At 38.4% G+C, this 12611-nt stretch overlaps 1 protein-coding gene across 1 annotated transcript in view; it reads left to right on the top strand.

The window, feature by feature from the left end:
- Bank1 (B cell scaffold protein with ankyrin repeats 1) overlaps positions 1-12611 on the top strand; it is a 230354-nt gene that overhangs the window by 47552 nt on the left and 170191 nt on the right. Inside the window, exon 6 of the mRNA XM_059266624.1 lies at positions 8228-8333. Within this exon, the coding sequence (XP_059122607.1) occupies positions 8228-8333 (106 nt within the window). The remainder of the gene's footprint in view (positions 1-8227; positions 8334-12611) is intronic.

The following is a 12611-nucleotide window of genomic DNA, read 5'->3' as shown; positions in this document are numbered from 1 at the left end:
AACCTGTGAATCTCTCTTCCCATTTATACAACTGTCTTAGGGACAGTAAAAATGTTAGCTTTTTAAAGAAATCACTAAGTAAGGTATATAAGTGAAACTAGGTAAAATGCTAAAAGAACATAGTAATTATTGATCAGAACATAATCATCCTGTTCTTTAAAAGAATTTTAAATTATTTTATTTATGTTCATATGTGTATATCTGTTTGGGTATCTGCCATATCTATGTGGGTGTCTGCAGAGGCCAGAAGAGGGCATCAGATTCTATGAATCTGGAGTTGTAGGTGGTTTTGGCTGCCCAACATGGGTGCTGGGAACTGAACTTGGTACCTCTGGAAAAGAAACAAGCATTCTTATCTGCTGAGCCAGCCCTCTAACCCCATTCAAAAAATTATTTGAAATATAAGAAACAATTCTTAGCTATACCTCTTTTCAGTAAAAGGTATCTTTGTGTTGCATATCTTTATCAGACTGTATATTTTACTTTACACACAATAAATATTATATTTGTCTTCTCATTAGGTGTACTTAATTTCTTTTTATTGAATTGTATATATTATTCAATCTGTGACTTGCTGCTTACAAATGTATATTTAGTAATATTTGTATTAGTTCTTTGTGAATTTCATACAGTATATTTTGATCATATTCACTTTTCCTCCCTAACTCCTCTCCCCCAACTCTGTATTTTTTCCTCTATATATCATTTTAATTCTATCTACTCCCATTCATGATGTCCAAATATTCTTGGGTATGGGGCTTGCTCTAGAGAGCGGTCTAGCTACCAGAGATCACACCATTAAAAAAAAAAAAACTGACTTCCCTTCTCCCAGCAACTATCAAACACCAATAGTACTTCCACTGGGGTGGGAATTTGTGTACACCACTCACCCTCATACTGGGATTTTGTCTGGCTTGAGTTTGCACAAGTCTTACACATGCTGTTACAATCACTGTGAGTTGGTGTGTAATCTGCCCACTGTGTCCAGAAAACACTATCTCCCTGTAGTCTTCCTTCACCTCTGGCTTTTACAATCTTTCTACTCCCCCCTCTGTAAAGATCCCTGAGCCTTGGGGGGTTGGTATAGACACCCCCATTTAGGGCCAAGCACCTGTAGTCTCTTATTCTCTGCACATTGACCAGTAGGAGGTCTCTGTCTTAATTGTTATCTACTTCAAGAAGAAGTTTCTTTGACAAAGGCTAAGAGATGCACTAATTTATGAACAGTAATAAATCCTTAGGGTTTGTTTTAATGTACTATGTCCATTTAGCAAATATTTAATACAATGAGACATTATTATGAATTGGTTCAAAAGTATTCCTCCAAATTGTGTGCTAATGGCGCAAACACCAGCTGATGTCAAGACTGGAAGACGGTGGAAACTTCAGGAGGTGTGGGCTAGCAGGATAGAATAGGACATAGGGATGTGCCCTGTAAGGACAGATCTTTCCTTAGACCCTGCTTTTCTCTCTTTCCCTGCTTCCAAACTGCCAAGGAGAGCAATTTACTTCAGCCATATACTTTTACATGGTGGTTCTGCCTTGGTATAGGAATAAAAATGGTAAAGCCAGTTGACCATGAACTGAAACATCAGAAAATATGAGCCAACACCAACTTTTCTTCCCTTGTCATTTCTCTCAGGCATTTTGTTTCAGTGATGGAAACCTTGACAATATAGAAGTCAGTGGGATTGGAGTGAGGAAAGGTTCTATCTTGGGAAAGTAACACTGTGAGAATTTGCCCAAGTGTGCTTCTATATCCTAATAGTTTCCTTAAAGGGTAATTTCTCAACCCAGTTAAGCTTGTGCTCGGGGCTGTTTCCTTTGAAGATGCTCTTCAAGAGAGACTGGAAACACCTTCTCTTTCTAGTGATTTTCTAAATTTTCCATTAGACCCTTGTCTGTCTCAAAATATCTATGCAAACCTTCCTGTTTTCACCAGCCCCGTTTGATACAAGGCGCAAATGCAGGGAGCAGCACCAGTGGCGTTCAGAGTGCTCACTTGCAACCAGCTTCTAACGCCTCATGGGATGGGAATATTCAAACTCATTTCAATGCACACGGTACAAGGTCCCAAATCTTTTCCAGAACCATCTCTTATCAAAGCATTCCTCTGTGATTCTTCACTGTATGTAACTCTTTATTCATGTAGGTTGCTGTGTGCTCTCATCCAACCCAGGTAAAAATCTAACACTACTCTTCCTGCCACTCAGTGTGCTTGGTTAAAGGATGGGCTTCATTTTTCTTCTGTGCAAAGCCACCATCTTTCACACAGTTACTTCCTTGTATAAGGAGCACAGCTAGTATTTATTACTTCAGAGGATGAGAAAAACTCAAGCGACACCTCTGATATTATTTGAATAACGTAGTGAAAAAAATATAGACCAACTATGCAAAGAAGATGGCAAGAGAAGTGAAACTACACCCTGAAAATACCTTGTGGTTCATCCGTGAAGTGATCTGCTTATACGAGCATGCCCTCTCCAAACAGTATTGTACCAGGCATGCGAAGAGTTGTGCTGTAATTCATCTTTTGCTACAGGAGTGGATCTTGAATTAGTACACTTTGCTATTGACTTGGAGACCATACAAAAGCCATCTTGTCTTTCCTATGAATATTAAAGAAATATTGTTATTGAAAAAATGGCTGAGATCTTAGCTCTCTTCTGAAAGGTTCCATATTTTAAAATCTCCTTTCTGGATGGTAGCAACATGGCAAAGGAGATATTTAGATGGGTCATGGGTATGAGTTATAGTTTCTTATTAAAATGGCAACCACTTAATTCATAGGAGATGCTAAAGGACTTTTTCAGGTGTCCATTGAAGAATCTAGAGTTCTTGTTCTCTGTGGTTTCTTCAGACTCAAATATCCCATAAGATATTTCAGAGATGGAATGTTAGATTACTAGATTATAACAATTCTCTTTTCAAGAGGTTTGATTTTCAAATATGTAGAGGTGCTCTGTGTCTTCTATTTAAATTAAAGTTGAATAATTATGCACATTGTCTTGGCACAATACGATATTCTAACACATGTCCACTGCAAACTGATAAAATACAGGTGATCATCATTCTCTCCTCATCATTTCTCATTTGTACACTACAGGCTCCTCCTCCAATGTCCTTCATATAGGATGTAGTAGGTTATGGTTAGCTCTGGCCACTATACTGTGATCTGAATACTAGAACTTATCTCTTCAGTCTCTGTTTCTGTGTACCCACCAACCAGCCTCCTATGGCTGCCACCTTCACACTCTCCGTCCTTTGCCAGTCACTGGTCTATATCCAGATTGAGATATTCTAGCATCTACAGATGAGAGAAAGGGTAGTGTTTGCCAAATTGATGAGCTCCAGATCCAGTAACAAACAGTGAAAAAAGTCACTAGGCTTGTGACTGATGCATAGCTTGTTGGGCAAATGAATAAAAGGCTCAGTGAGCTGTACACATTAAGCTTCTCTCCCAAATTCAAATGATCAGAGCCTTGTGTTCCAACAGGCAGTGGCACACAGGCACAGCTTTTGTGAGGTTAGTGGAGTATGGATGAAATATTAATGCTTCTGATGGAAGCAGAAAGTGAAAGGCAATTGAGGGAACGGCCAAAGAAAATGATTGAAGGAACAGAAGTAAGAAGACCAATGCTGTTACATGATTGGAAAATGGCTCCCCAGACAAGCCAAAGGAATAATGCCAAAATTCCTTCAAGAAATAATGCCGTCATTTTATAAGCCATTTTCAAAAAAATACTTCTTTGAATATGTGTTATACTTATTTAAAATCTTGTCTTAATTCATTACATACTTAACAATAAGTTGTTATAAATTATTGATAATAGCTGAGGATGAGAAAGTCAGTCTCTTTATGCTTCAGTTGATGATTATGATAAAAATGATCACTAGATTTTAATCTGTTTTCTCATTAGTATCATTAATTATATTATGATAAAACTTTCATCTAGCACATGGCCACTCAGCTAAATATTACATTTCCTCCTTTGCAGCCAGAAAGTAGACCTATGTCTAAGTTAAGCCCAGTGACATGGCATGTCCATGACAGCCACATGCGAATTTAGAAACGTTTGGAGAGGTAGTCATGCTTTCCTGGCACTGTATTTTCTACTGATTGTCTGAAAGGCCAATATGGGAGCAATAGACAAGCCATCTTCAACTGGAAAGACAATGGGAAGCAGTTAAACCTCCTAGTACAAGCCTAGATCCCCAGTCACAGGGAGTTACTACGTTAGCCCTGAACTGCAGAGTTGCTGGTTTCTATGTTTAAAAGGCACAAGCCTCTGTCTTATTTAAGGCGCTGTCCCTTTTAGTCTCTGTATTACAGTAGCAAAACTTCATTCTAAATAACTGAAAAGCTATGCATTTTCAGCTTAGAATTTTAGAAGTCAATAACAACAGAATGATGCATGTATATGAGCAAAGGAAATATCGGCATGGAAAGCTGACTTTCCACACAGAGTTCTCTGCAGACTTCTGTTAAGGTTGGGGCGATTTTATTTCATTGATATCTAAGAACTCCATCAGAAAATGTAGAGAAAAGTATATAATAGTTACTGGATATTTCACCTAGTTACTGGTGTTCTCATATGATGCTATAAGTTATGTATTACTAAGATTCACAAAGAAGATCTGGATCAGGATTTCAAAATATTTTTCCTGCCATATTATTTTCAAGTCAATCAAGGGGACTCTGTAACTACACACATATCTAATCAGCAACAATATAAAATAACTTAAGGTCTTAAGTTGCCTTGTGATGTTTATTTCAGTATTTATGGCCATAATCTTAAGAAATGATTCATTCAAAAGATAGAAAAATTAAGTTGACTAGGGAAAATATCATATTGCTTTTAGTAAAGATCTATCCTTTTAAATTAAATGCTCAGGATACCACACAGTGTCACAGTTAGTTGACTTCCTGTTGCCTGCAAGATGTAGGACTCTCAGCTACTCCAGCACCACATCTACCTGCATGCTGCTATGCTCCCTGTCATGAGGATAATGGTGTCTCTTCATGGCAATAAAAACCTTAACCAAGATAGAAGTTGGAACCAAGGACTGGGGTATTGCTGTGATAGGCCTGACCATGTGTTTGTTTGGAGGAATTTGGACTTTGGTACTTTGGGTTATGAAAGCAATGGAATGCTTTAAGTACTGCTCAATGGGCCATATTAGTAGGAGCATGGAAGACAATGGTGCTAAGTATTATTTGAACTGCTAGGGACTCACTCAAGAGGATTCAGAGGAAAGAATTTGAGTATGTTGCCTAGAGATTGTTCTTAGAATATTTTGGTGAAGAAAGTGGCTGCCTTTTTCCCTTGTCCTAAGAGTCTGCCTGAGGCTAAAGTGAGGAATTTTGAATTAATCCATTGGCAGAGAAAATCTCAAAACAGCCTAGTATAGATTGTTGTGTGTTTTTTAGTGATAATATTAATGATGATTTATAATAAAAGGAGCATGCTGAGCAGGGTAAATTACAAAATAAAATTTTTGAGGAGAAAAAGTACACCAGGAAGTGAAATAGAGCTAAGTTCTATGTTCAAGGAGATAAACTGAGTAAGAAAATGGAATAAAGGGAGTGGTGACCTCAGGGCAAGATCCCACCCAGCTAAGTTTCCAACTTATAAAAAAGAACTAAAAAAAAGCTTAGAGCCAGATGTGGTGGGGCACACCTTTAATCCCATCACTGGAAAGGTAGAAGCTGGGGGGAATCTCTGAGTTTGAGGCCAGCCTGGTCTACAGAGCAAGCTTCAGGACAGCCAAGCTTAGGCAATGTAGGACAGAAAGCTGGTGAGGATGTAATTGAATGAGCGGACCGTGTTCCAGCCCTAGCAAGCAGCACAACTTGACGGCTTCAGCCACATAGTTCTGGTTTTAGAGTTAAGGATAGAATAAAAGAGTTATGGAATAAAGTCACTGAGGCCAGGCATGTATCAAATGTGTCCCTGAATAGTAGAGAGGCTGTTGTATGAAGCTTTGAAGTTGAAGCCTGGATTGCCTTAGAGACCTCAAGATGTTGGAGATGGCAGAATCTTGGGATACCTGCCAAGGAGAGCTGCTAACAGGGAGTGGAACCAGCCCAAGAGAAAGAAGTGTGCTGCAGTCAACAAAGCTGAACAGAATTGGAGCTCTGAAGAGCATTTGTGTATCTGACATAAAGATGCAGCGTTTGAAGTTTGCCCAGGTGGTTTTTGATCTTGCTTTGGTCTAGTATTTCCTCACTATGCTCCCTTCCCTATGTTTTTGATTGGTGATGTATATCCTATGCCATTGTATGTTGGAAGTATGTGATCTTTTTTTATTTTGATTTTTATAGGTGATTACAATTAAGAGATTATGTGAATCTCAGAAGAGACTTTGAACTTTGAAATTTTAAACTTTGTTAAGACTGTGACAGACTGTGGGGACTTTTGAAGTTGGACTAAATGAATTTTGCATTATGATATTGTTACAAGCTTATGGAAGCCAGAGGGTATAATATGGTAGTCTGAATGTAATTGGCCCTCATAATCTCACAGGGAGTGGCACTATTAGGAGGTATGGCTTTGTTGGATTATATATAGCCTTGTTGGAGGAAGTGTATCACTGTGGGGACAGGTTTTGAGGTTTCCTATGCTCAAGATACCACCCAGTGTAACAGTTAGTTGACTTCCTGTTGCCTGCAAGATGTAGGACTCTCTACTAACCCAGCACCACATCTGTCTGCATGCTGCCATGCTCCCACCCATGATGGTAATGGACTGAACCTCTGAAATTGTAAGCAAGTCACCCTAATTAAATGTTTTCTTTATAAAAGTTGCCATGGTCATGGTGTCTGTTCATGGCAATGAAACCCTGAACTAAGATAATGGTCTATTAAGGGAAGCCAAGGCAGGAACTCAAACTAGGCAAGAACCTAGAGGCAAGAGTTGACACAGTGGCTTTATAGGAGTAGTGCTTACGGGATTTTTCCTCATGTCTTGTTCAGCCTGCTTTCTTACAGCATACAGAACCACCAGCCCAGGGGTGGTAATACCTAGAGTCAGCTGGGATATCCCATATCAAGCACTAATTAAGAAAGTGCCTGGTTTAATGGAGGCATTTTCCCAGCTGAGGCTTCCTCCTCTCAGTAACTTAAGCTTGTGTCAAGTTGACATAAAACTAGCCATCACGAGGTATAATATGTGTGTCCCATTTAGTGCTGAGAAGTGCATAGTCTGTTGTTCTCAGCACATTGACCAGGGAAAGTCTCTGTGTTAATTACCACCTACTGTAAGAAGAAGCATCTTTGACGAATTCTGGGAAATTCATTGTTCCATAAGATACTTTTTAACCTCGCTTGCCACTAAATGCAGTTGTGTGAGAGTTCTAGATAATGAAATAATATGGATAGAGCTCTAGAGATTTTGTTTTCTAAGAGAGAGAGAATCAGTGTGGCTGGTAGTACTCACCAACTTCATGAGTCACCTATAATCCCACTTTCCTCCCTCTTTTCGGATAAATACGAGTGGCTTCACTACTGAAGAAAATGAGAATTTATCCCTCCACAGCTGTTAACTGCCAGTAGTCCCTCAGTGAGAGGTGGAGCCTTGTGGACCCCTTCCTCAATTGTGATGAGGTGTTGACTGGCTCAAAATTGTGCAGATAACCACAGCTGCGCTGATTCTGTGAGTGCAATGGCCATGTCATGTCCAGAAGACATCTGTTTGCTGCACACACTCAGCTCTTACTCTGAGATGTTTCCTGAGTCTTGGAAGGGGGTGTGTAGCTGTCTCACTTAGGGACCAGCACTCCAGCATCACTTTTTCTCAGTCCTTTGGTCAGTTATAGGTTTCTGCACTAACTGTCGCCCACTGCACTAAGAGGCATCACTCAGGGAGGCTGGGCACATCACTAATCTATGGGTATAAATATGAGAGAATGAAAGTGTGACTTAGAATCATTGTGCCACCAATTCCCTAACTCTCTAATTTGGGGTAGATGCCAATTTTCCCCTTGTCACTTTTTTCCTTGTTCTTGTACATGTGTATAGTGAAATATCATCACATATACCCCCCATTTCCATCTCCAATTTTCATTCCCCTCCCCCAATATGTCCTACCCTTAATTTCATGTCTTTCTATTTTAAAATGCACTAAGTTCAGTTAGTGCTACCTATGTGTGCATGGATTTGGGGCCATTCACTGGAACATAAGCATCCTATCAGCTAATTTTAAATTTCTTTTTCATTTGAAAATAGAAAAGCATTGAAGAGCTTGATGGTGTTCTTACATCCATATTCAAAAATGAGATACCATATTATGAATTCAAACCTCTCCAAACTGAAACTTACCCTCAAAAAGAATGTGAGTATTTTTCAACAGTATTATTCATTTTGTTATATTCTAATTTCTGTGACTCTTTAAGAAATTATATCACAAAGAAACAGCTTACTATTTTACATTACTCCTAACTCTTGAAGACATACTATACTAGAACAAACTTTTAAATATATTTTATTAGTGTATGGGTATGGGTGTGAGGGATGTCTGTGTATGTGTGTATGTGCGTGTGTGCCTGCATGTATGTGTGATGTATATATGTGAGTGTAGGCATGAACACACATGCAGGAGGCAGAGGACAACTTCCAGCCATCATTTTTCTCCATCCACCTTTACACTGGCCATAGGGACAAAACTCAGGTCAGAAGGCTTATCCCACAAACACTATACCCACTGATCCATTGTGTCAACCCCAATAGTACAAACATTTGTGGCTCCATGTACTTAACTCTTTTCATTCTAAGGATATGTTTGAATGATGATATTTGTGATAAATATTGTTTATCACATCATTGTTTATAATTACCAAAAACTGAAATGGTAGTATTTCAAAGATCAATGGTTATGTAAATATTGACACAGATATTAATGCAACCATTAAAATTAATTTTATTATGATTTTCTTGCTGGCTTGATATTTTGATGTTGAATAGTAGACATACATGGTAGTGTGTAAATTGTCTCACCTGATGTTTGTAGTAGTTACGTGTTTATTGTATAATTTAAGTAATTGTGTTTTTAAAATTTTTCTAAAATGGGCATTTCTTTGTTTTAAAAACCTGCTAAATTTATTTATTTGTGTTTGTGTGTGAGTGGGTGCACACTCAAGTTAGAGGTCAGGGGACAGCTTGTGGGAGTAAGTTCTCTCCTCCCATGTTGGATCTCATAGAAGGTACTGAGATCATGAGACTTGGCTCCATGTGCAAGTGGCATTACTCTCAGAGCCATCCCACTGGCCTCTGAATGGATGCTTTCTATAATTACTATTTATTATTTGTATGGTACAAAATATATAAATACCAATAAAGAACATGTAAGAGCCACTTATGAACGTTATATAGTCAAATGTTACTGTGAGCTCATGGTCTATTTTAGAAATATTTTTGTTTCTGCACAGTTTATTGAAAGACTGTTTATAGGTCACTTGGCATGCAGCATCTGTAAGCACTGAGATATGATGCTAAATGAGACAGGCACAGGGCTAAGGAATATGAGACGTCTAGTATTTGCATATTAACACTTAAAGGTTAAGGCACTTTCTGGCTGATTTCTATGTTAGTTAAGCAGATTTATTATGAGCCATTTAGGCTTTCAGGCAGCAGCAAGAATTCCAAAGCCCAGCTGATTGCGAGGCAGCTAAATGTGTAAGCAACTCAATAACCATGGGGTCTATTATAGGGAAGCATGAGAGACATGCCATCTTTTAAGAAGTAAGATAGGCCGGGCGGTGGTGGCGCACGCCTTTAATCCCAGCACTCGGGAGGCAGAGCCAGGCGGATCTCTGTGAGTTCGAGGCCAGCCTGGACTACCAAGTGAGTTCCAGGAAAGGCGCAAAGCTACACAGAGAAACCCTGTCTCGAAAAACCAAAAAAAAAAAAAAAAAAAAAAAAAAGATAGTTAGATTAGTGAAAAAAAAATTAACTGTGTTATTCACTTACAAAATAAGGTGCCAGATTAGGACTGAAATGGAATATAACATGATTTTTTTAAAATTCAAGATACTTATAATTTAATTGAGAAAACAAGGTAATATGCAGTTGATGATCTAAACAATGTGACACTTTGGGGCTTATAGAACGATCAGAAAAACATACATTAATTTTCATTGTCGGCTTCAGAGATTGAACTTCAGATATCAAATGAGTCCCAGTGAGGAGAGAAAAAGGAGAAAAGAACTCTAGATGAGTGGAAGTATACACAAAACTGTGAGGATGGCATTGAGATACAATCTTTATCAACTTTTTGAGTTTTATATTTATTTAAGTTTATGAAATTAGAACTGTAGAGTTGGAGAATGCAAATGGGTTAGGCTCCCATTTTGTAGGAGAATTCTAGATAACTTTAAAAATTGAGACTTTTGGATCTCAGATGTGTTCTGACTTGGATCTGGAATGCTCTTCCAAAGCCCCTGCTTAAAGGCTTAGTGCCCAAGTTACTGATATTGAGAGACATCTTTGAAGATCAGGCCTACTGTGGGGTTTTAGGTCAGGTGATGTAGCTTACTGGGAGATTTTAGATTATGTGATACATCTGCTTCAATTGGAATGTAGAATCCCAGCCCTTTCCTTTCTCTTTAAGATCATGGTCAAAATAAACCTTTCTTCCTTCTAAGTTATCAGGAGTATTTCATTCATAAATAAAGAAAACTTGATTAATGAGGAAGGATGCAATAGCATTGGTTCTATATTTTCATAGATGATGAATAATAGATGGGTTGAAATACACCCTTTGAACATGTGGCTCTGATGCAGTAAGATTGAGTATGTCTTAAATGTCTTACTGACAAGCATGGGTAAAGATGGTGCTGATGACCGTCAGGCCTCACTTGAGTATCAAGGGCTGCATATTTTAGTCACCTGCAGAACTTTGGTAATATAGCAGGACTAAGCCATCCATGCTCAGCACAAATTAGTGGGGACACAGGACATCATCAGTGGTTATGTTTCCAGGTGATCCCCATGGACAGACATGTTTACCAGCTTTTAATTGTTTCAAAACAGAGCAGCAAAATAATTTATCCTCGCACTAGATCTTGACAAAGAAAAAATATTAGTCTGTCTTTATAAAAATTAGAAAAATGGTGGCAAATGCAAGTTGTGAACCATTATTAGAATTTGATGAAAACTGTTTAATTAACAAATTTTTTTATAAAGTAACTTTAAGAAAAGCTAAAATCAGAAGACAAATGATTACATGATTTTTTTTTTTTGAGATAAGATTTATTTGTGTAACCTTAGGCTGTTCTGGAACTTGCTCTATAGACCAGGCTGTCCTCCAGCTCACCTGCCTCTGCCTCCAAGGGGCTGGGATTAAAGTTGTGCACCATCCCTGCCCGGCATGATTACATAATTCATCCATCGTTATTGCTGAGTATTGCCTGGAAATCAGATACTATTAAACCTATGACACAACTATTCCCTTTCGAAATACAAAAGAACATAATACGAAAAACACAATAAAATACAAAGGTAGATGTGAACATGATTCAGTTCAAGTGCTGCTGAGTTTTTGTCAACTTGATATAAATTAGAGTCACATGGGAGGATTCCTGTTTGATGTGGGCGGGCCTCACAGTGGGTGGTGCCACCTGGGCAGGTGGTCCCAGCTTGTATAAAAAGCCAAGCTGTATCAGGGCATCCCGATGAGCAAGCCTGCACACAGCATTTCTTCATGGTCTCTGCTTCAGTTCCTGCCTTGAATTGATGGTGGACTATAAACTGTAAGCTAAAATAAACCCTTTCCTCCTAAACTGGTTTGGGCTGTGGTGTTTAGCACCAGAAACAACTTAAAGTTGCTTTTCTGAACTTAAAGTTCTATTTTGGTGCCAGCTTCAAAATACCTGCTCTGAAAGACTCCACATCTGTGTCTCATCATGTTCTTGTTAAGTTGATGATAAGGTTTGAGATGCCCTTGTTTATATAGAAATTCATCTTAAGAATATGAGGGGGAGACCACCATGTTCTCCAGTAAGACAATAGACATATTTGAACATTAGGCAAAGAGTGAAGCAGGTATAACCCTGAGTGTGTTTCCCAGAGCAGGCCAATATTTAGTTGCTGAAATGTTTCATTGTTAAACATATATTGCTTGTTTCTATGTATTTTAGCTTATATAAATGGAAGGCTAGGATATTGTGAGGAGAATGTACCCATGGGGAACTGAAAATGTGTTCAACACTGATATTCTTATGAAAAGTCATGGGATGACCCATAGACATCTGTGTTTATTTAAAAGCAAAAGCTATATTAAAGAAGACTCTTTATTATTTTCTCACCCATTCTTCTTTTAAAAACGTATTTTAGGAAATTCTAGGGTCAGTTCCCTGAATCTTCTTTAATAATAAGTAAAACACTATTCCAAGCCAATCTTAGTCATTTCACCCTTGTCTAGACAACGAACTTCCTCATTTGGCATTTATTTTGATTCTTTACTCTCAGCAGACAAAGTGGGAGATAGGTAAAGATAAGGTAGATGTGGACAAGAGGAAAAATCTGCTCCAGTTTCTCACTCTCTTACTTTGTAATGATCGGCTGTTGACTTATAAATGACCTTTCTCATGGAGAATTTTCCAAATGGAAAAAG

Source organism: Peromyscus eremicus, chromosome 6 (assembly GCF_949786415.1).
Source record: "Peromyscus eremicus chromosome 6, PerEre_H2_v1, whole genome shotgun sequence".
NCBI lineage: Eukaryota > Metazoa > Chordata > Mammalia > Rodentia > Cricetidae > Peromyscus > Peromyscus eremicus.
Note: the sequence above shows the minus strand (reverse complement) of the source record. Positions and strands in the feature narration are given on the sequence as shown.